The following is a 27,581-nucleotide window of genomic DNA, read 5'->3' on the forward strand; positions in this document are numbered from 1 at the left end:
GTCAGTATGTCTGTTCATTACTGCTGCTAAAAGCAAAAGCAAAGATTATTTTAATGTTCTGTCCTTCCCTTCTACTCCAAGGAAAATAAAATATCGTTTAAAACAATTTAAGAAGCCAATCTAAAGCCAAGGAATGAAATATTTTTGCCATTAGGTAGAGTTTTGTAAAATCCATTTGGCAATTTTGCGCGGGTTTTCTGCCTTAGTTTTCAAGTTACTACACAAACATTGAAAATAAACGAAGCAAAGTGCCTATTTAACTACGATCCCTTTGTGGGTCATCACACTGCTGCGTGGGCTACTCACACTGTAGGCCTTGTTCCTGCCTCAGATACACTCCACACTTGCGTTACCTGTTACTGAACCAAGAGTGAGAAAGCGCACACGAAGGTAAGGCAATTTTCAGTTTCCTGACGGCTTAAAAGAGCCCAAGCTGGTGCTGTCATGACCCCATCGTCTCTTGTGCTTTTGTCCACACATTCCTATCCCTCCCCAGGGTTCATCTGATCCTGCTGTGAACTGAGAGGGAAGCCATCAGAAAACCAATAAAATAAAATAAAATAAAATAAGGATTGTTTTCCCCTAGTTTGGCTTCCTGAGCCGGGACATCACGGGGTCAGGCAGGCACCAGCACTGGGGTTAGGGAGGAGGCAGGACGACAGCTGCTTTAGGGAGGTTTAAACTCCCGTGGAAAGTCATCTTCAGCCAGAAAACCTCCGGCAGCTTGCTCCTGTTCCCCTCAGGGCTGGTTCTGGCATCCTCGGGATCTTTCCGTCAGCTTGTTCGTTCCACGGGCAGAGCAGGGAACAAGCCATGTCCTTCTCCGGGGTTGGGGATGGGATGTTCAGTGAGCAGATGTGGCTCGTGAGAGGCTGCGCCAGGCACGAGAGCTGGTACGGGCATGGAGCAGGGCTGCGTGTCTGGGTGTGGGAAGGGAAAGGAGCCCTCCCCTTCCTGACAGAAGTCACACTGGCGCATCTCTTCCCAGCTGGAACAGCCCTCCTTGCCACCACCCCAGCCCCGCAGGGCTTCACGTCACAGCTCTACCACTGACTTCCTGAGATGAGATTTTTGAGTAGGTGTGTGTCTCTTCTAGAGTAAGGTGAGAAGGACGTTCCTGAGGCCCAGCGTGCCCACGAGAGCACAGGAAGCGCTCTCCCTCTGACTCTGCTCGGAGGACTCCTACATCCATGGGTCTGGCTGAAGACCGTGGCTCTGTGGCCCCACCACCATAAAACTAAATAACTGCCAAGAGTGCTGGAAGCCGGCGCTGACCACTTTCCTAAATCCCGTCTTAGGACACTTCTTCTGAAACAATTCAGAGTACTGAACATTTCTTTAGCGAGATGTTTTTATGGGAAGGAGGGAAATCAAAAATTTCATCCCCTTTACTGGCCTCCCCCAGAAACCTGGCAAACGCGCACGAGACTCTCGTCTACTCGTGGCTAGCCAGCACTGTCTGCCTTGGCGCCCTCGTGAAGCTCTGCATCATCTCATTCTTATTACTCCTGCTCCTACAAAAATAATTGATTGGGGGGGGCAAATTAAATTGTAAACAAAACATGTTGGGCGAACGCGATTTCATACATAACAAAACATTGAATCACCCGCTGTCTGAATCATGAAATCCCCCATGATCCCACTGCTGTCTCTTATCTTTCAGGCAGTAACAATGAAAGTGAGAGGACAACACAAGAGGAAGACACCAGTTATGAAAAAACATGGACGCTTGAGCTCGGTGCTCAGCATTATTTTTGTCTCTTTGATATCCTTCCAACCTCCCTTGCTGTTGTAGTCCTGTAAAATGTCAAAAGCCGCTTGCCAGAGGCCTTTTGCTTTTAGCAAGATTTTAAAGCTGTGTCCATAAAAGGAAACCATTCCATTACGGATCTCAATTGCCTTCCATTCTGCACTGGCAACATGTGATGAAACCGGTGGAAGATCTACCTGAGCATCAAAGACAGGACCAGACCAACTCTGAAGACAAACTGAAGATATTTGTTTGGGGTTTGCAATCAATCTGATTCTGTACCTGAGCAAAAATTCTACTACAAAATCCTCTTTCCACCAGCATGAATTAGAATTTAACTTTAGCAGGGCTGAGATTTTATCCTTCTTGTCCCAGACACAGCCCCATTGCTTGGGTCTGGACATAGAATGAGTCAGGAATCCACTGCACTAGTGTTGCCGGGGCTGAGAACTTCTTGTCCTGAAGAAAGCCATCAGCGGGCCAAGTCCTGCCAAATTCTGGAGGGAAGCAAAGGCAACTGAACTGAGAAAAAGAATCTGGCTCCATCTTCTAGTTCGAAAGTTACCTTCAGAAATACTTCAACAGTGATGCCACGTACAACACTAGCAGTACAAAAAGAAATACATCATAAAAATGATACAGCTTTTTTTTTTTCCTGTGAATTCCAGTGAATTCACTGTTTTCCTTATGCTGCTTATTAATATAATAAATGACCTTAAAATATGTATGGCCCAAAATAAATGTCATTGATTAGGTCAAATAAAAATATCACTTGGCCCAACAATGACAAATTTCCTGGCTGTGCTCCTGTAGGCCAAGAACTTGTTTCATTTAGGAACCAGAGTTTCTGGCAGTAGCTGGGGAGGAAACGGTTTGCCAAATGTCTCCATAGGAAATTAAATAATTGAGAATGTTCACTAACAGGAAAAAGAAAATAATTGCTCTCTTTAGTATCCAGACCCAAACGTCCTGGACATGCGTTGCTTTTTCTGAAATAGTGGCAGTGAAAGCAAAATGTTCACTGAAATTTGGTGCCTGGCAAAGCTGCAAGAAGACTCTTTAGCTGGCTGGTAAAACTTCAGAGAAGAAAACCAGTCCTTCTCAACATGAGGAGGCTCTGCAATGGAAAACAGGGTCTTTTAAAAGATGTCTCATCTAGAAATCTACATCTTCGAGGGAAGTTCTCCTTCCCCTCTACTCTGCCCTAGTGAGGCCCCATCTGCAGTGCTGTGTCCAGTTCTGGGCTCCCCAGTTCAAGAAAGACGAGGAGCTACTGGAGAGAGTCCAGCGGAGGGCTACGAGGATGGTGAGGGGACTGGAGCATCTCTCCTACGAGGAGAGGCTGAGGGAGCTGGGCTTGTTTAGCCTGAAGAAGAGGAGGCTGAGAAGGGACCTTAGAAATGGCTCTAAATATCTGCAGGGTGGGTGTCAGGAGGATGGGGCCAGACTCTTTTCAGTGGTGCCCAGCGACACGACAAGGGGCAACGGGCACAAACTGGAGCATGGGAAGTTCCAGCTGAAGATGAGGAAGAACTTCTTCCCTCTGAGGGTGACGGAGCCCTGGCACAGGTTGCCCAGGGAGGTTGTGGAGTCTCCTTCTCTGGAGATATTCACGACCCGCCTGGACGCGGTGCTGTGCAGCCTGCTCTGGGTGACCCTGCTTTGGCAGGGGGGTTGGACTGGGTGACCCACAGAGGGCCCTGCCAACCCCTAACGTTCTGTGATTCTGTGATCTTTCTACATCTTTCTTACTAGTATAAAGTGATTGTGTTCAGTGGAAGCTGTGCTGACTTCGTGACAGAGGAGGACCTTACCCTCCTTCCCCGTCTTTAAGAGTCACATAGGCAAGAGTGCTACGCACGCATTTGGATGGAGATCAGGCTTGATTCTTGTCGGCGTGCAGCGCATCTCACCCCAGCAGTATATTAAAGGACTATGAGAAGTGACTGAACGTGGAGAGGCAGACGACCTTTGCTGCTGATGGTCTTCTGAAGGCGCAGCTTTGCTGCCTTCAGGTTAAGGGGGACTTCTTTATGGTCACCAGACTCTGGACACTCTGTGCCACCCATAGAAGAAAGTGTAGAGGATCCATACCGGCACCCTCCCCCTCCCTGTTGGCACTTCCCGTGCAAACCAAGAGAAGTTCTGCCATGGGTTCTACCCTCGGGGCAGTCCGTTCTGGCAGCTGATCGCTGTCAGACAGAAGCACTGGGCTCACCCAGCCCCTGTGCTGCGAGCGTGACACACGCATCCTTGAGGAAGCCGGGAGAAGAACTCGCCCCACAGTGTTGAGAACCAGCAGGCCACTGCTGGGAATCACTAAGGAAGAGGATTCCTGGCTAAGAGATTTATTTAAGGGCCAGCGAGGAAGGAATGGCAGAAACAGGCTGCTCTGGAGGTGGGGGATTTTTAGAGACTATCCTTTGGGAAAGAAGGTTTTTTTCCTCCTTTCCAGAAACATCTGAGCAGGGGAGGAGAAAGAGACATGAGTGAGGGTTTCTGGCTGTTTTCTCTGAATGGTTTGAATGGACAGAGTTTTGTTCTCTGCCTGTTTCCTTGAAACGAAGCCAGTATTTGTTGAGCGGCTGTGCTCTGCTTGGACTGGAGGGTAGAGAAACCAGCTGGTGTGTCAGAGAGAAAATATCCGCTCTCCCCGTCTCCCTGTTTTATCTCAGCTGTGTCTACCAGAACGCCGGAACTGCGCTGGGTCTCCTTCACCACCACAACATCTGTAAGGTCAGGCCACATATTTGCTTTCGAAACTGGACTTCTTGTTCATTAAAATTAAATCAACATTCAAATTCACTTGTTAAGCAGGTTTTAGAATTGTTTAAAGCATTTTTTAAAATCTTAACATTTATTTATGAATAATAACAATAAAAGAGACAGCGTTGCCTTCTGGTGCAGGCTTTTTCTAACACACTGCACAACCATTTGCCTGTACAAAGACAGATTGGGTTTCACCATTTCTGCTGTATCCGCATTCGCTGCGTTTTCTGTTACTGGGTTTGACAGCATCACCTAAAGAAGCGTGAACACACATGAGACTCTAAAGCATACGCTATCAAAAACCCTGATTTCACACTTAGTTAGTAAAATTACACAACTCTCTTCTGTTAAACTGGTTGCTTTGTGGCCAGGATAATCACGGTAGCCTTTTAATTTGGGTATTTTGAAAAAAAGAACACAATCTTCTTGCTCCTTTCAGTGTTCCCCTTCATGCTTTCGTAAATCCCAGCAGACAGACGTAAATGATACATGACTTTGCCATTTGTTTTACTCATAATCAATACAAAGTTGTCTGGAAAAGTCATGCATACACCTGGGGGACCCATTCAGTTGTTAAAGGAGAGTACAGGATCATTTAAAGCGATGGCAGACAGGGAGGCTGGATAGAAGGACAGAAAAAGGGGCAAAGAGTGCTCCAAGAAAAAAAATCTGGATTAATTTGTCTTTAAAAAATACCAAAACCTAACAAAAATAGAAGGGGCAGTAAATCTGAAACACAGAGGCCCATGTGGCAAAATGAAACAACACTTTCAGTTACCGCTGATCTGAAGACTCATCCCAACACTCTTGACCAAGATTGACAATATGATAGTCAGAAGACTTTAAAGTAAAATTATCAGCTTCTTTAAAGCATTTTTCTGAAGTGCAGAGAGCTGGGTGGGTACTCGCCTCTCGAGCAGTTGACTTACACAAGATAAAGGAGTGTAAGTCCGAAAGATCAAAGGGACCAGTTAGCCCGGTCTATCTGAAAATTAGCATTGGTAACAGCTCCAGTCGTAGTCATTCATTGCATCACGTGTCTTCATCGGAGTTAAGGAGCTGCCAAAGAGCCACTGGTGAAGAAGTGCAGAAGGGAACAGAAATGATTCCTATCGGCAAAGAGGAACAGCCAACAGACCCTATTTACACCAGCTCAGGACTCATCCGTAATTTTGTATTTTAAAATTTACAACCTTTACATAAAGCGTATTTTAATATCTTCTGGCAGAGGAGATATGTAAACTTCCATCTTTTTCCCTACCCAGATCACAAGGAAAACGTTACTTTCCTTCCCACTTCTCAGGGTTGTCAAGGAAGTCTATCCACGGCCTCCCAGAGCACCGATCCACCGCACGAAGGGCAAACCTTCAGACGCCGTAGAACTTTCAGATAGGGCAGCTTTGTTGCTAGGCGCTAAAGGAACTGGAGATCATTCCTGTTTGCCCTGTATATCTTGTATTCTTAAATGACTCAAAAACCTATCTACAGACTGCCTGTCTATGGGACTATTTGCCTGGTTTCCCAGATATGCTCCCATTTTTGTACCAAGAAAAGACGGGTCCTGGCAAAACCTGTTAAAATTTCTGTGTTTGTCCAAGCCTTTTGGACATTTAATGGCCAGGCTACAAGGACAGCTCAACAGTTCCTACCAGCCTGCTGTATTTCAGCCCTGCAAATTTTGATGGCAAACGCACTGATAAAATCAACCGCCGTATGCAGCAAGTCCTACCGGGAAGGTGTCCCTGCTTCTCATCCCAGAGGGAGAGACGGCAGCGCTATCCAGGCGACCCGTGACTGTTATCCTCCCCCCTCTCTTTTGCTCTTTCTGATTTTTCAGGAGTTCACACATTCCTCTCCGAGGTTCTCGCTAACAGCGTGGCTGTATGGTCGTTGCCATAGCAATTTGGTGGGTCTGTCCTCCTTTCCCCCATGGCAAAGAGCTGCTAGGTTGCCAGCACCCACCTCATGTTAATGGCAGCCCAAGTGTTTTGAATCACTGCAGGGTCAAACCAAGAGCTGGATGCTACCATCAGCCGGGTTCCTGCTGCCCTCCACAAGTCACTGGGAACAGCATCGTTTTGAGGAGCTGAACAAACCCTCACAGAGCAGCCAGCAGTGAGCAAACATGGCTGCCTTACAGTCAGCAAGGTGAAAAATGATGACAGGCGAGCCAGGCTCTCCCCACATCCCTGCCAGCTGCTGCAACAGCGGAGTATGGGAGAAACAGCACATGACCCTGCTTCCCGCACCAGCACGGAACAACCCGGCATTTGCACCACCGATGGCTGTTGGAAAATTCTTCCCCATGAGGGTGGTGAGGCCCTGGCCCAGGCTGCCCAGAGAAGCTGTGGCTGCCCCCTCCCTGGTAGTGCTCAAGGCCAGGCTGGATGGAGCTCTGAGCACCCTGGGCTGGTGGGAGATGTCCCTGCTCATGGCAGGGGGGTTGGAACCAGATGAGCTTTAAGGTCCCTTCCAACCCAAACCATTCTCTGACTCTATGACTCTATGACCGCCTGCAGCAGCAGCTTTTGTGCGATACAAACCAATGACAGTGTTCAGGCTTGATCCTGCTCCGTTAAGTGATCTGCATATTTCCAGGACTGAGACGAACTACCAGATAAGAAAATAAATACATAAATTACATTGCAAAGAAATTGCCTGCAAAGCAGTGTTTGAAAGGAGTATTATTTATGCTGCAGTGCTGAGCACTCAGAAATTAGGAAACACCAGATTTATGGCTTCTTGTGCAATCTTCATGGCTTGGCTACTTAGGAAGGCAAGCTTCCTTAGGACCGGAGACTTCTTCAGCATAAGCTAACTTGTGCCCGCATCCAAAAGTAATTTTAACTTTGTTATCAAATGTCTAATCCATTTGCTGCCAACTATCTTTGGCAAAACATAGCCCTCTTCCAGGATACAGCTCACGTAAATCTACTTTGGGATGATTATTCCATTTCTGGTGCTGTTTCCTGCTATACCATAACACAGTGTCCAGACAATCTGTTTATTTGTGTCTTCTCTAACGCTTCTACGTTGGTTTGCCTGGATTTGACCTCTTTGCAATGTTAGCACACAAGACACGAACACCACTCTTCGGCTGGGACTAATGGTGGTTTTACATCCTCAGCATCCCACCCACGCTCAGCGCAGCAGCTCGGTCGCAGGGTTTTTGCTGTTCCCACTGGGACCTGCTGCCCTCTGCACAGCCTGAACTCCCAACAGGAGTTACTGGAACTCTCAGGCTCTGCAAGCAGCTCTCCAAGTGCCAAGGGAGCAGAGGCAATGACCCTCCAGAGAAAGAAGAACACTCATCACGACCACTGGCTCCAGACCGCTGAGGCAGCGCCTTCCACCTTCCACTGCGCTGGAACACATAGAATTGGGTTGGAAGGGACCTTGAAGATCATCTGGTTCCAACCCCCCTGCCATGAGCAGGGACATCTCCCACCACCCCAGGGTGCTCAGAGCTCCATCCAACCTGGCCTTGAACCCTGCCAGGGAGCGGGCAGCCACAGCTTGTCTGGGCAGCCTGGGCCAGGGCCTCACCACCCTCATGGGGAAGAATTTCTTCCTCATATCTCATCTAACTCTTCCCTCTGTTAGTTTGGAGCCGTTCCCCCTTGTCCTATCACTGCACCCCCTTGTGAAAAGCCCCTCTCCATCCTTCCTGTAGCCCCTCCAGGCACTGGCAGCTGCTCTAAGGTCACCCCGGAGCCTTCTCTTCTCCAGGCTGACCAGCCCCAGCTCCCTCAGCCTGTCCTCGTAGCAGAGGTGCTCCAGCCCTCAGATCATCTCTGTGGCCTCCTCTGGACCCGCTCCAACAAAGCCATGTAAATGGATGTAAATGCTTGCTTGTGTTTGCACAGAGGGTGACTGGAGGTAGATGTTATCCTAGTTCCTCTCAGTTACTCTTTCAAAATGTTGGATTTTTTTTTAAATATTGAAATACCCACCGAAAGCATTTGAGTGTGTACAGATACACATACCCACAGACATACACAAACATCTACACATTGTACTCCAAGCACCAAGCTGTGGTTTAAGAACCCACGTGCTTCTTATGACTCTAATAGATAGTTCTGTTTTGGCTTAAATTCCTCAGACAAGAAAAAAAAAAAACCCAGTTTCTTCTTTCTACATGCAACAGGTTGCAGCAGTGGAGAATGTTCCTTTGTGTCTCAAGGTCAAAACTCCTTAACCAACAGTTGCTGCTCCCCTTTGCAGGAGCAGATAAACCACGGGGTTTAGTGTGCAAATCAGAAAATTGAGGCAGCACTGGGATCGAAGCAGTGAGATACCATTCCAAAATGTGTTGCACTGTTCAATGGAAAATAAAGGACACCACAGATGCTTCCAATAATTCCAGTTTCAAGCCAATTTTCCCTCCTTTGTCTTACAGAGCTTTTGATGTGTAGTCACAATATTGTCTCTCTCTCTCTGTTTTTAATAATTTTATATTACCTCAGCAATATAACTGTCCTGAAATATACTGAACTTTAATCTTTGAGAGATCAAACAAGAAGAAATATGATGGGATAGAGACTGACTGACTTGGGGGCAATATTCTCTCCTCCTATAAAAGACAGCCCACAGCAAGATAAAAATTGCTTCTCAGATTCCAGGCGCATCACATCTTTACGAGAGGCTGTCAGGCCCACGGAGCGAGCAGGCTTGGGGCCACGAAAAACCGTCGCCACTGAGGCTGCAGCCAGAGGAACGCACGCTCCCCCAGAACCCGAGGATGTGGTTTGGTGCCCACACGCTTCAGGACCCTCAGACCTCCTCGGTTTAGCCACGCTCCGCAAACCTCAGCCGAGAATCGTCTGCCTGCTCTCTTCTCACTGGAATAAATGTGCTGGCTCTGCCTCAAGCGAAAGAAATACCTGGGACAAAGGTGCATGGTTACACACCGTGAGGACGTTGGGTTATCCGGGGAGGGGAATTTAAGAACAAATTTAGGGGAATTAGCTCCAAAAGACATCTGCTCTCCATCAGCTTGACCCAGGCAGAAGCCCAGGTGCCTCGTTCTTCCCCTGAGGTTCTCCAGCAGAACCAGGGGTCGTGAAATTCAGCTTAGCGCGGCTGCTCACTCCTTCCCCTGACCAGAGGACGACGATGAATTCATATTTGGAAGAAATACCGGTTAAAATACTGTAACATACAGTAAAGATGTTGTAATTTTTTCCACAAATAAAAAATGGACCTTTTTTTGGATTATTGTAGTACTTTGGAACACAAGTCAGGTTTAGTACAGAATTGTTCCTTTGAACAAACGGGTTGACACCTCTCTTCTTGCTGGCCTGGGAACCTGCTTCGTAACACACCGCGCACGCAGCAGAACCGCTTGTGAACTCGTGCTGCAAGATCCAGTTTCTCACGGGTACAGACTGAAGGTTCGGGGTTTCATCAAGTTCGTTAAAACTCCCAGGGACTCTCTGAAGGTCGAAAGCCTGACTCAGACACTGCTAAAATCAATGCAAAGACTCCTGTGGATTTCAGGGTAGTTTATGCCAAGCTGTCAGGAACTATGAGAAGAAAATTTTCAGAAAACTGGCCTTCCTGTGAGATTACCATCTTCGGCACTTGTAGTCAGTGCTCTCTCCCACCTGCGGTGTTCATGAATTTCTAATTAATATATATCATTTATTACCAGTTGTTCTATCTTGTGCTTGAAGGGGGAGACTAGATCACAGAATCACAGAACCCCAGGATGGTTGGGGTTGGCAGGGACCTCTGTGGGTCACCCAGCCCAACCCCCTGCCCAAGCAGGGTCACCCAGAGCAGGCTGCACAGCACCGCATCCAGGCGGGTCTGGAATATCTCCCGAGAAGGAGACTCCACAACCTCCCTGGGCAGCCTGTTCCAGGGCTCCGTCACCCTCAGAGGGAAGAAGTTCTTCCTCGTGTTCAGACAGAACTTCCCATGCTCTAGTTTGTGCCCGTTGCCCCTTGTCCTGTCAGTGGGCACCACTGAAAAGAGTCTGGCCCCATCATTCTGACATCCACCCTGAAGATATTTCTAAGATCCCCTCTCAGCCTGCTTTTCTCCAAGCTGAGCAAGCCCAGCTCCCTCAGCCTTTCCTCACAGGAGAGATGTTCCAGTCCCCTCCTCATCCTCGTAGCCCTCCGCTGGACTCTCTCCAATAGCTCCTCATCTTTCTTGAACTGGGGAGCCCAGAACTGGACACTGCAGATGGGGCCTCAGCAGGGCAGAGCAGAGGGGGTGGAAAACCTCCCGCGACCTGCTGGCCACAGGTCATAGCTACCTTAGTGCTCCGATGCACCTAACACCTTGCGCGACGTGGTGTGCAGGGATGGCGGTGGCTTAGCCCACCACCCCTTCCCACCAGCACGCCCCAGCACCTCCTGAAAGGCAGTCCTGGTCCCAGAGCTCCTCCTTCCACCCAAGCTGTGACCAGGCTGGGCCTAACGGTCCAGAACAGAAGGAAACAGGGACCCTTTGGTCAAATGACTCCACTCTGAGGAGGGAAAGACAACGCGCAGGCATGCTGCGAAGAGTGACTCCTGCCAACACGCCAGATCCCTCCTGATAAACACAGCGACGAGAGCCTGCAGCTGCTGGAGGTACTCACTCCACAGCGAGCACCACACGTTTGTACTTGAGAGAGTTTCTGGATCGCCCGCCGTACCGTCAGGAGCGTTTTGAGGTGGGGGGGGGGCATTTTAAAGTCCTCCTGGTGAATGCAGGTTACGGAGCAGCACTGGAACAAGAAGCAAACGTCACACAGAGTATTTCCAAGCCTGCAACCTTCTTGGATGTCATTTTTCACACAAAGAAGAGATTCCTTTTTGACAATTTCTCATGCTCTGGTATTTCTGAGTTTTCCAGACTCAATTTCTGCACAAGGAGTTCTCTGCTTTACCTTCTGCTTCCAATCCAGAGGACGTAGAAGCCCACTATAATCACTCCTCTGTGGCAGCAAAGGACACCAATCTCCATCTCAGACTCAGCATTCTGGTCTTTAAATCAGCAAACATTTATTCTCTTTTACAGAAATATAAGCTAACCTGGAGGGAACGAGATTCTCCAGATTGAGGGCTTACCAAACAGTGTTTATCCAGAGTTTGATTTCCAAACCTCCAGAGCTTCTCAGTCCATTACCGCAGTTCCAACAGCCTTGGCTGCCTTGTCTCTCTGAAGGAAGCAGGGATGAGGATTCCAGCACACAGCACGAGAAATCTGGAGAATTCCCTCTTCCTTTATTCGCCACGAAAGTAGCTTTCATCTGTATTGTCTGCATTCCCACCTGAGGAGTAATTAATTCCTTAATTTCTGGCAACATTTATTTTCCACGTGATCTAATTGGTTTTTAGAAGATTTTTTTCCCCCCCCTCTAATCTCTCCCTGGTGAATTCCTGCCTCTCTGCATTAGCGTCTATTCCCTGCGCATCGGTTGGGAGCCAGGCTGTGATTTCAGCCTCACAGTTCACAAACTTCACCCGCTGAGGGAGGGAGAGGAGGGCAGGAAGAGGTCTCTGCAGGAGTTTTCAGGTGTATTGTTCAGCGCTGGTTTACATCTGGGAGTCTAAAAATATTTTAACCTTAAGGACTCAGCTTCCTTTGAAATAAAGGAAAACCCTAAATTAAGCTGTGAGTGGGCTTGCACTGTAGCTCCTGTTTTTTTAACACAAAACCACAAAGTGTGAGGGACTATTTTATGACTCCCATTGCTGCTCCATTAAGCATTAGGTTACCGCTCTCCTATCAGGGTGATTAAAGCCAAATACGCAAATTCACAGCTACGCTTACCTGCGCGAGCCGGCAGTCCCGTGGGAGCTAAGTGTGAGTAGTCCTGATACGAGGGTGGCTTGACTCCAGTGCAGCCCATGCTTGTCTTTACAGAACTGAACTATGGCATGATGCCTAATTTGTCCAGATGTGACCTGATGGGACATCTATCACCCCAATAGGCAGAGACCTTCCTTCTGTCCAGATGCCTGGTCATCCCAGCAGGCAGGGACCTGTCCAGGTCTCTGGTCATCCCAATGGGCAGAGACCTTCTCTCCAGATCCCTGGTCATCCCAACGGGCAGAGACCTTCTCTCCAGCTGTCTCATGAGCCGGTTCCATGGCTGTCTTTTCCAGCCCGTGTAGATGAAAAGAGAGCCTCCTGAAGACACTTCCATTTTCTTCACACTTTCACTCAGTGAAGGCTGCTGCTTGACAGTGATGAGCAAATACCGTGCTTTCTTTGATCGTGGCATCTCAGTATCTGTCTCAGCCATGTTTTTGTACAGATGTCTGTGTGACAACTATCACAGAATCACAGAATCAAACCATGGCACACAGACTCTTCTTTCTCCATTGACTTCATATGCAGCGTGTTCTTTACTGAAGATTTTGCAGGAACAGCATAACCGAAGGACCACACACTCGTTTGGCTGCATGTAGTTTCTTCCGTTTCTGAGCTCAGATACTTATGAAGTGGCAGGCTGTCTTGACACTGGCACTGTTGAAATTTCAAGCACTTAATGGTACAAGCTAAGAAATCCCATAGGAAAAATGGGTTGGAAAAAAAGGCTTCTTTCAGTGTATTTGATGCTAAAGATGCAAAAGAAGTGTTTGCACTGAAGCAACCACTCAAAAAAGTAGGCAGGAGTAGATGAGAGAAAAGATGGATCGAGAACCACAACACAGTTACTGTCTGCTGAACAAGATGCCAAGCGAGCGCTGCAAATCTGTGCGTGTGTGGACGTGAGAAAGAGCAATTCCCTCACCTCCGGTTATGTCAATAGCTACGGCTCAGAGAAAAACATCTCCTCCATTCCTGTAAGACACCTCTGTTCAAAAAGAACTTAGCATTTGAGTCTGATAACGTCACACAGATATAGAAGTTAATGAGATGCAATTATTGTCTGAATCCAGAGTCAAAATGAAATTTTAGCTAACACATAACATATTTTCGCTACTGATCCAGATGTAAATTCAATCCACATGGAAACAAGTATCTCAGGTTCATTAAGTATCTCAGAAGTCACAAAAGTCGTTACTATATAATTACTGATTGTTCTTAATCTGCAAGCATGGTTTCACGCCTGTGCGACGGAGAGGAAGCTCGACAGCTCCGGATGGTGCAGCAACACGATGTCCCACGAAAGCTCATACGATGCAGCTGGACGTAAAACTTCAGCGAGGGGCTGCAAGGGTGACGCTGGCCCTTGGTACGGAGCTGGATGGCACCGAGAAGACCGCAGCCAAGACTGCATCAGTCATGCAGGGCAGTTAGGCCAGCCCACTCCTTTCGGGTGCTCTGCAAATACTTGCACGGTCAAACATCCATCAAAGCCTCTGTGTGTTACCCCCGAGTAATCTGTCCGTAAATATTCTTTGCAACGCTCACGTCCCATTCACGCGAGCCTTTCAGCAGACTCCCTACCCGAGCCCAGCGAGCAGATTTTAGCTCTCTGTCAAATACGGAACTCTTCGACTGTCTTACACCAAGAGGGAGGAAATTCCGATATGTTTACGTTAAAACGATGTTTTAATAAACAGCAGCATAAAATAATCAGTGTTTAATATCATCTCTGGCATGTGAAATACAAAAATGCACATATCTTTATTATAAAATAGCCTTTGTTGTTACATTTTCATGCTCGCCTAATTGAAATGCCCATAATTAATAAATCAATCATCAAGTAATACAGTGATTAAACGCATGCAGTGAAAACAAAGAAAAATATTTGTATAAGGTAGTGGCTGAATATCACCATAATATATTTCAAGAACATCTACATCACGTTAAAAATAAAAAGAAAGAGACCAAGGTATAAAATGCAGAGATGTATTTTCACTTCTGCTGTACAAAACATTATCACACTTTTGTGCAAAAAGATAAAAATAAAGTCATATTGTACAACATTGTCAACTGAGCAAAAGATTGTTCTCGTTCTGTGTACAACAAAAATACTATTCAGTACAAAAAAGTCTGTGAAAAACTGTGGCGTACACAGCACTTTTGTAACTCATTAAAGTGGTTTCAAATGAATAATCTAGATTGCTTATACCTGAATGAACTTTTAGTAATTGTACAAATGTCATATTTGGAAGTCGAAAGTTAACGCTAATTCACATTATTAGAGTTGATAGACAGAATTGCTATCCACGGATTTGCTGCCCGATGGAATGCGAGTTTCCCTTTTTTCAGGGTTACTGGAGCCATGGTCACTGAAATTCCACATCGATCTGAAACAATAAATAATCCTGGGAAAACTGATTGTCATCCAAAAAATTGCGCTTTGGAGCCTTTCCGTTAAACAGTTGCATAGCAACAAAAGGATATAAAATTTCTGCTGTAACTACTAGATTCTGAAATGTTATCTTCGAATGAGTTGATTCAGGTTCTGAAATTAAAACCCTTTAATTTCATTTCCTTTAAGGCAATTTCTTAGAACTCCAGCCATCTTCAGCAGCCAATAGCAGATGGTTTTTCTAGCCCGCAAGTTGATAACTCAAGCTATTGTGCTGTCATATAAATGACTTTTTTTGGTCTGAATCTGGACTCACACTCCCAACTTAACGAAAGACCAAAATGCTACCTGAAGTAATTTTATTCAGCTTTCAGATCACATAGTTGAAACATCATCCTTGACTGCAAAATTTACAAATATTTTACCTAGCTATTGGAACTGAAATTGCACACCCAGTAGATCTCCGAATATTTGCATCTCCTAAAAAAGAGACAAATATTAAACTAAGTTTTCAGTATAAAAAAAGTTTCTGTGATTTAAACAACACCAGAGGTTTAAAAGCTGTGGGAAAAGCGTATGATAAAAGGCTGTTATTGAAAAGAAAAAAAATCCCCCTTCCCCTTCTTGAATTGTCGGTGGCATTTCAAGAAACAACACGTCCGTTGACGAAGCTGAGTATTCCTACCACAACGATCTTTGTCTGGTTGAGTCTGCCCATCCTGTTAAGCAGTTGAACTTCACAGAAGATACTCGCTGCAATGTCTGTTAAACAACCAGAAGAATCTTTAATAAAATATTTGAATATAAATCTTTGCTACGACTTTCTAGTTTGTATTGTAAATAGTTCTATTTACAAAGGCCTCGCTTATTTACAATTCGGCTGAAATCATAGATTCATTAGGTCCATGGACACTGGAGTCTCCTAATAGGGAAGACTGCTTCGAGTCAATTTTGTACGGTTTTTCAGTTTTGTTTCCAAAAACTGTAATTCCAATTCCCCCTGGGTGATTGGGAATTGACATGTGAGACAGCAAAGGAATATTCGCTTCCTGGTTGGATCCCGAAGACGGCAAACTAGTGACGTGACCTGTGCTCGTCGACCCGCTGGCGCTGCTCGGAGAACGACTCTTTGGTGGAGGACAGTGCTGGATCACCCTGGGTGGACCTTGCGGCTGGTAGTGGGCAGCTGGGAAAGCAGCGTATCCTGGCGGAATGGGGTACCCGTTGATCGGGATGTACCGCTGGTTTTGAGGTATCGGTGGTCCAATGAACCCGGCGATTTGGCCTTGCGGTATTGCTTGCGCTGGGAACATGTAGTTAGGGTACCTAGGATTACTGAGATTACTAACGGGACTCGCGCTGAGGGAAGTCGTTTGAGTGGTGGCATTCCCACCGGAGGGGGTAGTAGAACTGGTGTGACTTGAAAGACCCTCCCACGAGCGCAGCCTGGCATGGATTTCTTTAAATCGTGGCCTCCGGGATGGGAGATCATGCCAGCACTCTGTCATCAGGCTATACATTCTGGGAGGACAGTCTTCAGAGCATGGCAGCAGTTGTCTTTTCCTGATCATCTCTATGACTTCTTGATTACTAAATCCGTAATACGGTTGAAGTCCAAAGCTGAATATTTCCCACAAAACAACTCCAAATGACCAAATATCTGAATCGGAAGAGAACTTGCCGTACATAATCGCCTCCGGTGGCATCCAGCGAATTGGCAAGAGAGACTTGTTTTGAACTCTGTAGTAATCTGCCGAGTAGATTTCTCTCGAGAGTCCGAGGTCTGAAATTTTCACATGAAGCTGTTCTCCAATTAAAATGTTACGAGCAGCGAGATCTTTATGCACAAAAAAATGACTTGATAAGTACTCCATGCCTGCTGCAATCTGGACTGCAATGTGCAGGAAATCCCCATGGTCCAGGCTGGATTTGACAGTCCCATCCTCATCGCTGCTGCATCCAACATCCGAATGCGGTGATCGCATGATCAGAAACTCATGGAGATCTCCTTGGTTCATGTACTCGAAAAGCATGCAGACCGGCTGCTCCTGGGTGACAACACCTAAGAGGCAAACGATGTTAGGGTGATGGAGCTCAGCCATGAGCGACGCTTCTTGCTGGAACTCTGCCCACTGCTGGGGGTTGTTAAAGTCTTTTAGAGTCTTGATAGCAATGAGCTGAGCGTGATCCATGCCTGGAAGGTAGAGATGTCCCTTGTAGATCTTGCCGAAAGCACATTCACCCAGTTCTTCCATGAAACGAACAGCAGAGAGAGGCAACTCCTTCGCCTTACTCTGTTAAAGAAACGACAGCAAAAACAAGTCAGAAAAACAGGACTGAAAACATATTTTTAAGTAAAATATCTTCTCGCACGGCAAGTCTGAAAGCCAAGCAGCCTAACCTGGGCATGATCCTGCTCCGCCCTGCGAGACGTGGCATCAGCCCCAGGCCAGGTACAGCCTGAGGGACACCAGCATCTGACAGCGGCAAAGCTCAGGGCTGACGGCCGCCTACTCTCTGTGCACCAAGCTCCAAAACTACATTTCATATTACTTTTCACCCTCCACACAAGATCAGATACAAGTAGTAAGTATCAGATGTAAATATATGCAGGAACCATCAGCATTTCAGCAAAGGTATTCATATACTTGGGCATTCATATACTTATAATTGAATCTGACTAATTTCAGGAATTGAGGCAATGCACATACTTCAAGTAAGTACGTGCTGAAGTGTTTTCTGGGCCAGGGCCTAAAGTTTCAGCAGAAAACTATTTGTTAAAAACCATGTCCTTGTAGCCAATTCTTCCTCAACTTTGCTATTAACCCTTCAGTGTACACTGGCGACTATTTCTCTTCACACTTGCCTGGAAAAGGAGATCGTGGTCAAATAAGAAAGGCAAACTTTTTAAAAACTGTTGTTATTCTGGGTGCATATATTCACTTTTAGGCCACAAAGCAATTGTGCCATATTCAGACGTGAACTTCCACACGTGCTTGTAACGCCTACACGCAAACCCACTCATTCAGGGTCCTCGGTACAGTCGTAGGTAGTAATTTAAGGCTAATGAGTTTGGGATCCGTGTTTTATAAATTAGTGTAAACATTAGCATTTGCATTCCTGGAATAATATAACGGCAGCTTTACAGTGGCAATACAGGAAAAGAACTGACATTTTAAAAAATCATTAAAAAATGGCGTTTTAGAATAAATGAATCCTAATTGTATTGACCACTTACAACTTTTAGACAATACTGCATTAATAATAATAATAATAATGATAATAATAATAATGATAGAGCCATTTAAGCAGGCAGCCAGTAGACTGTACGGTGATGGCAGGAAATTAGCTATATTGTTGAGGAACAGATGGTTTATATTATACAAATCCTTTAGGCTAAAACTTGTTTAGGTCTGGCATATTGTAAATTATATTTTAGTAATGAAAGTGAAATGACCTCTGTCTGACCTGAGGCTGGGTTCGTCTGTTTGAACCAACATAGTGGAAAACTATGAAAGAAAATGAAGTCATAAAGTTTTGGCAGGAAGGGATCACTTCAAGTTAAGCGGTTATAAATCTGCTTAGTTTTTGTTTGACAAGTATTTGTCATACATCGGTGTACAAAATGTAAAGAAGTGTAAAATACATACGAGGCAGCACGCCAAAGTAAACGGAGTACAAAGGGAGAGCCGGAAGAGCGAAGCCCACCGCCTCTATCTCTTTCTTGGCTCCTTCCATCAGGTGAATGACAAGACGAGCTTATTTGACTGTGTTTTTTGAAGGCAATTAAAATCCCTTAAAAACCGAAACAGGCTTTTGGATGAAATGCTAACATTTTTATTTGTACAAGCAAACACGCATCTACCTCAATTGGAGCTTGAAGCCTAAGCGTGTTTTCACCCAACGTTGACATTAATACTGGATACAGCATTTAAAAACAGGATTCTACTTCCTCTCTTTTAAAATTTGTTTGAAAGGCAATCAAAACATTTGAGATGGGCAGAGCTGGGTGTCCCGGTAGGAAAATACAGAATTAGCATAAATAAGATGGGAAGCTTTTTGCAGCATATGACTTTGAACATTGAAAGAAAACAGCGCGGTCTGTATTTGCCAACATCTCTGGGCAAGCTGCTTTCCTGCGCTGTGTGCAGAAGGCATCCGTGTGTCGGCAGCCTAGGTGGAAATGTGACCTCCCTAAAATGATGCTGGCATTCCCATTATCTTCAGCTTAGCTGAGATTGTATCCCAAATATCTAGTAGAAATGGGACCAAGAAGCAAATCCAAATTTAGCAAAATATTCCGGAGATTGGATGCAAGACGCAGTTTTGACACTTACCTCATTAAATGGTTTCAGTTCTATTACCAATGTGTTGATACACAGCTACCCAAACCCTACACGAAAGCTGAAATTAAGAACTTTAAAGGAAAACGAGCATAAATTCACTCACTCAGTGTGTGGGGGACTGAGGAGTTAAAATACAACGATAGATCAAACTCTGTCTGATCACCTCGAACAGACACCCCGCACGACAGTCCTGCTGGCACCACGACACCAGCGCCCGGTGCCTGCACCACCATTTAAAACAGGAATCCCAGTGTTAGGCTGGGTAACGACTTCTCTGTGTGCAGTCTGCGTTACTAATGGGCAAAAGCAGCACTGCATCTTCCAGTTTGCTTTTATCGCTGACTTCAAAAGACTCTCCTGCTCTTTAGCTGGTGGTGAGCTGGAGGTTTCCTCTGCCACAACTTTCCATGTCCATCCCTGCTGTGCCGAGACTGCAGCTCCGGGAGGTTGTGGAGTCTCCTTCTCTGGAGATATTCAAGCCCTGCCTGGACGTGGTCCTGTGCAGCCTGCTGTAGGTGACCCTGCTTCGGCAGGGGGTTGGGCTGGGTGACCCACAGAGGTCCCTTCCAACCCCGACCATTCTGTGTGTGATTCTGTGAGACGCACGGGGCAGCATCCCCGAAAGGGTGACTGCTGCCTGGACGGCTCAGCTCTGTCCACCCCGGCCCCTTACACCGCTCTGCCTGGATCCCACGGGACACAGCTCCTGGAGTCATCATCCCTAGGCCTCCACAATTAACGCTTTATAACCTAATCCCATAAACTGGACATTTCAGAGCAAGAAATAGCGGTTTCCCATAGCTGCTTTATTGAACTTGAGAAGAAAACGACTCCAGAATTTACCCAGAGATGGAGCACACAGCTCCTGAAGTACAAGTGTAACCTTTCCAGATGCCGAGTGACCAGCTCTGATGAAAGACTACCTACGGCAGCAACAGCTGAAGGTTAGAATTCACATTGCTGAAACTCCACAGAATCTGAATTTGGATTCATTTTGCTACGTCGCTTTCTAACAAAAAGAACAGCTTACTCATAGGCATGTCTGAGTGTTTCCGATACTACAGACTACCCAGCTTCCATTCTCATCACTTACAGATATTGATTCTCACTCTGAAATGCTTCAAAAGAACCATCTCTACCACGTTGTTGACGAGAATTGCCCTGCTGTGAAAAACAAGGCAAATACTCTTTCCAGGGCGTTATTCTGCCCGGCGGTGGCAGAAGGCAGTTACAGCCCTGAAGCGGGTGATCCGTGCAGGTTTGCAGATTGGTTGCCCTGCCAATGAACAAGGAGCTCGAGGTTAATCATGCTTAAATCTGAAGTGATTTTAAAAAACGATTCATGAACCAGGGACTATGGTGAAGCAAAACAATACCAGCAACAAGAGCTGCTATGAATCAGCTGTGCCAGCCTGAACTGCAGGCAGATTTCTGAGGCTGTTGCCAAGAAGGCCAATGGGATCCTGGGGTGCATCAAGAGGAGTGTGGCCAGCAGGTCGAGGGAGGTTCTCCTCCCCCTCTACTCTGCCCTGGTGAGGCCCCATCTGGAGTACTGTGTCCAGTTCTGGGCTCCCCAGTTCAAGAAAGATGAGGAGCTGCTGGAGAGAGTCCAGCGGAGGGCTACGAGGATGATGAGGGGACTGGAGCATCTCTCCTACGAGGAGAGGCTGAGGGAGCTGGGCTTGTTCAGCCTGGAGAAGGCTGAGAGGGGACCTTAGAAATGGCTCTAAATATCTGAAGGGTCAGGAGGACGGGGCCAGACTCTTTCCAGTGGTGCCCAGCGACAGGACAAGGGGCAATGGGCACAAACTGAGGCACAGGAAGTTCCGTCTGAACATGAGGAAGAACTTCTTCCCTCTGAGGGTGACGGAGCCCTGGAACAGGCTGCCCAGGGAGGTTGTGGAGTCTCCTTCTCTGGAGATATTCAAGCCCCACCTGGACAAGGTCCTGTGCAGCCTGCTGTAGGTGACCCTGCTTCGGCAGGGGGGCTGGACTAGATGACCCACAGAGGTCCCTGCCAACCCCGAACATTCTGTGATTCTGTGATTTCTTTCTTAACCGAGAGAACGGGTAAGCCTGAAAATATAAGGAACGAATATTTCCAAAGTGGTTTCAGCTGAGTGAAAGATGACATATGACCACAGCAGACCCATGGAAAAACCCTCTTGAGAAAATGCTTAATCACATCTTGATCTGCACTACTTTCTAATTTAAACGAGGCAATTTAGAGATGCTTCGGTAAGGGGCTGCTTGCTTTACTACAGAAATACTCCAGTTCCTATTTATCCAGACACATGGACCCATAGGAATTGCCTGCACAGGCCCAGCACGCTTGCTACGCTGCTGACAAGAAGTCCTTACAAAAACTACAGCTAAAGGCACCAGCAGAAACTTCAAGTTGGAAATCAGCTCAATACTTCAGCGCTGAGTTGATTAAAGCATTTCACTCCCTGCCTTTACGGACAGCAAATGTTGAAGCAGAAGTGAGGGATTACCTTTGGTTTGTAAGCGTTGAGCATTGACATCTCCACGTTCTGTCCTCTTACGTGTTTTGGCTGTCTTTGGACGGGAGGGGAGGACGACTTCTGATTGTTGCGACAGATGCAGATGAAGAAGAAGAGCAAGGCTATGGCCAGGGGAATAGTAACACTTGGCACCAGGATATACAGGATTTCCATTTTATTCTTTTCCTTGGAATCCTTATAATCTGGAATCAGAAAATCAGAAAAAACCCCAAAGTAATGAGTTAAGTATCCCACAGAGTCAAATACATCCCTGGGGCAACTAGAAGTGTTAAGAAGAATAAAACATCCAAGCCATATTACTGCAATCCACCTTGAATGCTGTTTTATTTCCTTAATATGAACAGAGCAATTAATTTTGTTAATCACATTTCTGTAAGAACACAGAACGGCCAGGAACAATTTCCCTGCAGCACGTCAGCTCAAACCTTCTTACGGTCACGAAACAGCTGAACGCTGCGAGGTTGCTATTGCCTGGGGCAAAATGAAGTAACGGTCTCATGCAGGTCCACAGAAAGATAATTCCTAACACAACGTATGGAAGAAAGGCTCTGGTGGAATTATGGACTCCTTATTTTAGTATGTACAGCAGGTTTTGATGCCATAGTTTCCTTAATCCAACAGAAATGCGGGGCCCCATTAAAAAATGATAGTTTTATCCCCCCATGTATTTCCAGCCTCTGGTTCTCAACATCTCCTAGCATTGGTCCAAGCATTTCCGCGGCACTGGAACAAAGAACATGTGCAACAGAAAACTTCTTTTCTAGCTAGTTGTAGGTGCAGGAGCAGGACCATTAAGAACTCTAGAGCAGAAGAAATGGAGAACACCTGGGAAATGGGAGGAAATGCATGGAAATGGCAAGAACTAGAGAGAACAGTCCTGGATTTTATCCCCTGAAGTCAGGAAAAGGGTTCAGAAAGTCTGAACACAGACAAAAGCTGTAGCATAATCTTTAAAAAAACCCTTACATACTGAGGACTTGGTCTTAATAGGATTAACTGGCTAATGGGAAAACCCACCCCTCTACCAGCTATAGACTAACAGCGGGTCATCTGAGCAGGGTGGCAAACCGGACACAGCAACGAGAGCTGAAAGGAAAGCTAGAGCAGGGATAAAAAAGAAGGATCCGGAAGAGGTCGGGCAGCCGGTTTATGACACAGTGCGAATGCTCGCTGCGGGATTTGCTCCCTCCGCACACAGCTCTCTTCACAGCTAGGGAGCGAGTAATTTTAGAACATGAAGCCCTCTTCTACCAGCGCCCAGCAAGGCGTGGTGGGGCTGTCAGACACGCACCTCCCTCCAGCCGGCCCCAGGTCCACCGAGCACGTTGCTTGGAGGGAAGGAGTGGTGGGAGAGGAGCAGGAGCTTCGGGAAGGAGCTCACCCGCTCGTGTTGACAAGGACCTCCCTTCCAGCCTGACTGCTCTGAGCTGGGGGACGCTGCAGCCTGCTTTGCCCCGGTATTTCCCAGGAGCATTCATAAGGTTCAGGGTATAATTACGCACGGATTAACACACTAGCTACAGGGCACCCCGGGAGCTCTGAGGATCACCTTGAGCTGCAGGACTGGCGGCCGGAGCCTGGCCATGTCCGAGGGCGATGGCGAATGTCTGTGGCAGCATCAGGCTCGGTGCATTCCGGCAGAACAGGGAATGTTTTATTATTCCTACAGGGTCACTTCAGTTTGTTTGTCTGTGTTTTCCAGGCTGGGTTTGTAGAAGTGCTGAGCAGCCCACACAGCTCTCTCTTACGCGCTTAATTAAACATGAACTTGATCTGAAGCTTGGGTTTGACTCAAATTGTGACAGAGGCAAAGTTCAAGTGGTTCTGGATGTCACTTTGCACAACCCCTCTCCTCTTACAGGCTAGCACTGTCCTTCTGCTCCCCCCACGCTCCTTTTCAACCACTCTTTTTAGATGAAGTTGTGCCATCTGTTTTTTAATTAAGAGGAGAGATAGTCCAAACATTTCTACGGCCTCTGGGAAACAAGAGAGGACCAAAGCAGTGTCCCTGTTCCAGCCTCCCTGTGCCCAGCAGAAGGGCAGTGTGTGCTCTCGCCCTGTCTTTGGTGAACGTCCAGCTCTGCAGCGTGGACCCACTGTGGGTTTCCTTCGTGAGCTGCTGCCCTCAAGCACGGACACACAGTCAGTGCCTTTCCCCTCTCCTTCAGAACCTTCTCATGTTTGTCTTTGCTAAGCCTCACGCTCGAATTACTCCATGTTTCACATCTTCCTATGTTCAGGTTGACAAACTTTCATGAAAGGATCTATTGCAGCTTGTGAGACAACTGAAAGATACAGCTGAAGAAAGGAAAAGAAAGCATCAGCACGAGGCAGATGGAGACCTGGGCACTGGTTCATCACCTGAGCTATTCCAGTCAAAGGGAATTCTTATTCTTATTAAGTAGCAGCCCCTACTGTGAAGCCTCATTAGGTTAATAGGTTTCTTGGGAGCCACCCTAATTAAATCCATTTCCCATCTAGGCATGTCCTGGTGAGGCAGAATGCACAATCCTTATTAAAATGTGCTTGAAATGGCTCTTTCAGCCAGTGCAAAAACAGCAGAATGCAAGTCCCACATGGTTTTTTGGTTTTAATGTGAAGATTAGCATTTAACAAATTACTACTCACCTGATGCAGCTCTGTTTGTCTGTATTTAGAATAACAACCCAGCTGAACAGTGAGTACCATTTAAGGCAGTGGTGAGAGGTAATTAAAACCCTTGTCAGGAATTCTGCCGGCCAGCCAGCCTATCTCGTTTGCTATCTAGAAAAACGCTCAAACCGGAGAATTTTGCAACACGTCCAAAAGTCTCCTGCTTTCAGCTGTTTCAGCTCGAAAGACTGAGCCAGTGCTGGGATCTCAGAGCCCATCTAGAGGGGGCCTGGCAAGCAGCCCCCCCATCAACTCTTCATTACCTAGTTATCCAGAAGTTGAGGAAAACACAAAATACACGTGGCTGAAAGGTCGTACAGCGACAGCGCAGCGGAGTACAGCAAGCTGAAGAGCGTCGCTGGCGGTGGACACGCAGAGAGCCCCGAGCTTGCCCAAACCCGGCTGCCCAGACCCCCGGGGCTGAGCTACGGCTGCTGAGCGGGAGCAGCCCCGGCATCTGCAGCCCCGCCGTTCCCGGGGCGGAGAGGCAAGGGCCGGCAGGACGCGAAGGGGAGGCCTGCTGACTGCTACTTAGGTCCAGATTTTTGTACCAAGGGGCTGAAAAAGATCTTTGGAACAGTTTATATAGATTGAACTACTCTTGTGCAGTCGGTCTATCACTGTGCCTAATTAAGAAGAAAAATAACAGAAGTTAAATGCACTGAATAGCAAAAGAGATGCAGGACTCTAAAAAGTGTTCATGAATTTCAGAGGGGGTTTGAGATGCATGTGATACAGCCCAGACTGTCTGCCTTTCCCCTGATCTACTCTTTCAGTAAGAACATAATTTAGATGCCATTTTGGCATCGATTCCCATCTTTCCATTAATTGAAAAAGACTTTGGAGCAGGCTCAGAACATGTCTCGCTGCAGGAATGCTCATAACCATAACCAGAAATAATCTAATTTGGTTCTGGCTATCGAACAGTAACATCAAAAGATATCTCCTTTCCAAGGGGAAAGGTAATGTTACTGGGACGGCTTGTAGGCAACATAAAATTCTGTGTGAAACTTCGTACCGTGGATTTCCAGAACGTTTCTGGGTGCCCTCCTGGCATGTCCATGCAAATAGCTGTATTTTGTCCTTGGCACGCTACCGGTATTGTTATTTTTAAATGCAGATAAAACAACTAGGAACCATTCGTTCAGGTCTTCCCTCCACTTCCCCCAGGTCTCAGGAAAGCAGAATAAAATGAGAGCTGGATCTCTGTTTTTGTTTATTTTGCCAAACCAAAATGCACCAGGGCAGTTTTGTAAACACAAACTTAAAATACAGCTAAGAGGATATGACAAGATCATCTCTATTTTTCAAACAAGGCCTGAGCTTTGCTAAGCGAGGTCTGCATTTATGAAAATGGCTCTTCATAAACCAAGCGACACGGGGAACGTTTTATAACCACTCTGCGGATCGGCGTGAACAGCTCAACTTCTGTGACCTGACTTCATTGGTTCTGAGGGGTCGTACTGACCGTAAGGGCTACCCGGAACGCCTGGGGCGCTCGGGCTGGCAACGCGCTCCTGCTTCAGCCCCTTCTGGGGGGTGCCCAGCTATTCCCCAGGAAAATGTTGTCGTGCCACCACTTTGCCAGTGGCATGGGCAGTAGATGCTTGGTCTCCTCGAGGCGGGGATGATGTGGCTTTAGCTACACACCCTGCAGTTTGCCCTTCCTACAGCTCCCTTTTCAGGGATTCCAAGAAAACACTTTGCGTGCAGCTCCCCCGAGGTCCTGTTTCGCAGGATGGCTGTACGGACGTGGCAAAACGGATCCCCTTTTCCTGCCAAAATGGAACATAAAGAAGGCCAGTAATTACCACATGCCGGGACGTCACACAGCTCAGACTTGAAGTTCTCGTCTAAGGTGAAGCACCACGGGGCGTCCTTCTGGTTGCCGGGGTTGCGGCAGTAGGAGTGACCCCCGTTGAGCTCGGGGTACCGGACGGCGGTGAAGGTGTGCGTGTGGGGGTACTGCGAGTTCCATGGCTGGCACTGCCGCCCCGACCGGGTCACGCTCACCGTCCCCCGGTAATCTACTCCTGTGCTGTTGTAGCATTTGTGATCTGGAAAGAAAGAAAGAAAAAAAAAAAAAAAGAATAAAAATCCAAAGCCATAGGTGGTGGCGGCGAGGCAGAGGGCCGCAGCGAGCTGCCGGCATCCCCCAGCCCCGGCGCACTGCTGCTGGCCCGGGGCCGGGAAACCCGGTTTGGGAGCACGGGCTCCCAATTTGCTGCGGCTGTAACTCAGGGCCTGCTTTGCATTCACATTCCTGGGAGGATTTAAAGCTTATGCTTCTGTAATGAAAACAGCTTATGCCAAGCGTTTTTAATATAAGATACACAAAAGAAGTAAAAACTACAGTGGGAGCCTGAATTGCAGCCATTATTTTCATATGAAGGTGGAGAATTTGTGGGAGCCACGTTTTATATTTGACTATTGAGATGTATAAGGGTTGAGAACGGGCTGCAGCCTGATCAAAGAGCGAGCTCAGCCGATGCCTAAAATCAGGCTGCATTAGGCAGGGGCAGCCATGGGCCCGGCCCCTGCAAATATTCCTCCTGCCAAGCACCCCTGCACCACAGCCAGGGTCTTGCTGGAGCACACCGGGCTGCTGCGGGAGCACACCAGAGGCTGAAGATACCGATGTTCGTCAGTATTCAGACGCTTGCACTGTCATTGTTTCCTACTTTGTATTAATTAGAAAAGCCCTGAAACCATGAAATAGCATTTAGCGTGAGCCCATAGGCAGCTAGAGACAAAACTGAAAAAGTATTTCTGAATTTCTACCTGCTCCGGACTAGCTGGGGGAGAGCTGCGGGAACGGGGTAATTCAGGAGCACGGCGTCTGGGAGCTTTCGCAGCCCAGCACTAGCTCCAGCTCTGCTGCACAGGCCCTTACAGCCAACCCTTTCACAGTCGTATTTCTAGCACAGAGGCTCAGACGGTTTTCACTTACTTTTATTTATGGGATCTGCCATTGGAATCCCAATCCGGATACAATTGACAGCTTCGGGGCTATCTGGCTGGGGAAGATCTTCGCAGTTGGGTAGCTTTAATCTCATCAGAATCATGGGATTAGATCTTGCAAAAATATACTCGGTCTGACACAGGACATTTTCCAGAATTTCGCATTCATCGCGGCACAAGTCTCGCGGCTTGGGAGCTGGCGAAGTCTCATCGCAGTAGGGGAAGGCGTAATGGCACAGCGAGGGAATAGCAAACTGGGAGCATTTATCCGACAAATGGCTGGAAGTGCCAATCATGGTGAAGGCAGCTGTAAAATACACAAAAGGATTTTACTTAACCCGGTGGGAATTTTATTCCTGTGCTCTTGCCTT

At 47.1% G+C, this 27,581-nt stretch overlaps 1 protein-coding gene across 1 annotated transcript in view; it reads right to left on the bottom strand.

Moving 5' to 3' along the window:
• Positions 1–14,035: 14,035 nt before the first annotated feature.
• ROR1 (receptor tyrosine kinase like orphan receptor 1) overlaps positions 14,036–27,581 on the bottom strand; it is a 178,038-nt gene continuing 164,492 nt past the window's right edge. The window contains exons 6-9 of the mRNA XM_075424307.1: positions 27,200–27,517; positions 26,061–26,306; positions 21,568–21,779; positions 14,036–17,020 (exon numbers count right to left, since the gene is read on the bottom strand). Coding sequence (XP_075280422.1) covers positions 15,596–17,020; positions 21,568–21,779; positions 26,061–26,306; positions 27,200–27,517 — 2,201 coding nt within the window. The 3' untranslated portion in view covers positions 14,036–15,595. The remainder of the gene's footprint in view (positions 17,021–21,567; positions 21,780–26,060; positions 26,307–27,199; positions 27,518–27,581) is intronic.

The sequence above is a fragment of the Opisthocomus hoazin genome, chromosome 6 (assembly GCF_030867145.1).
Source record: "Opisthocomus hoazin isolate bOpiHoa1 chromosome 6, bOpiHoa1.hap1, whole genome shotgun sequence".
Lineage (NCBI taxonomy): Eukaryota > Metazoa > Chordata > Aves > Opisthocomiformes > Opisthocomidae > Opisthocomus > Opisthocomus hoazin.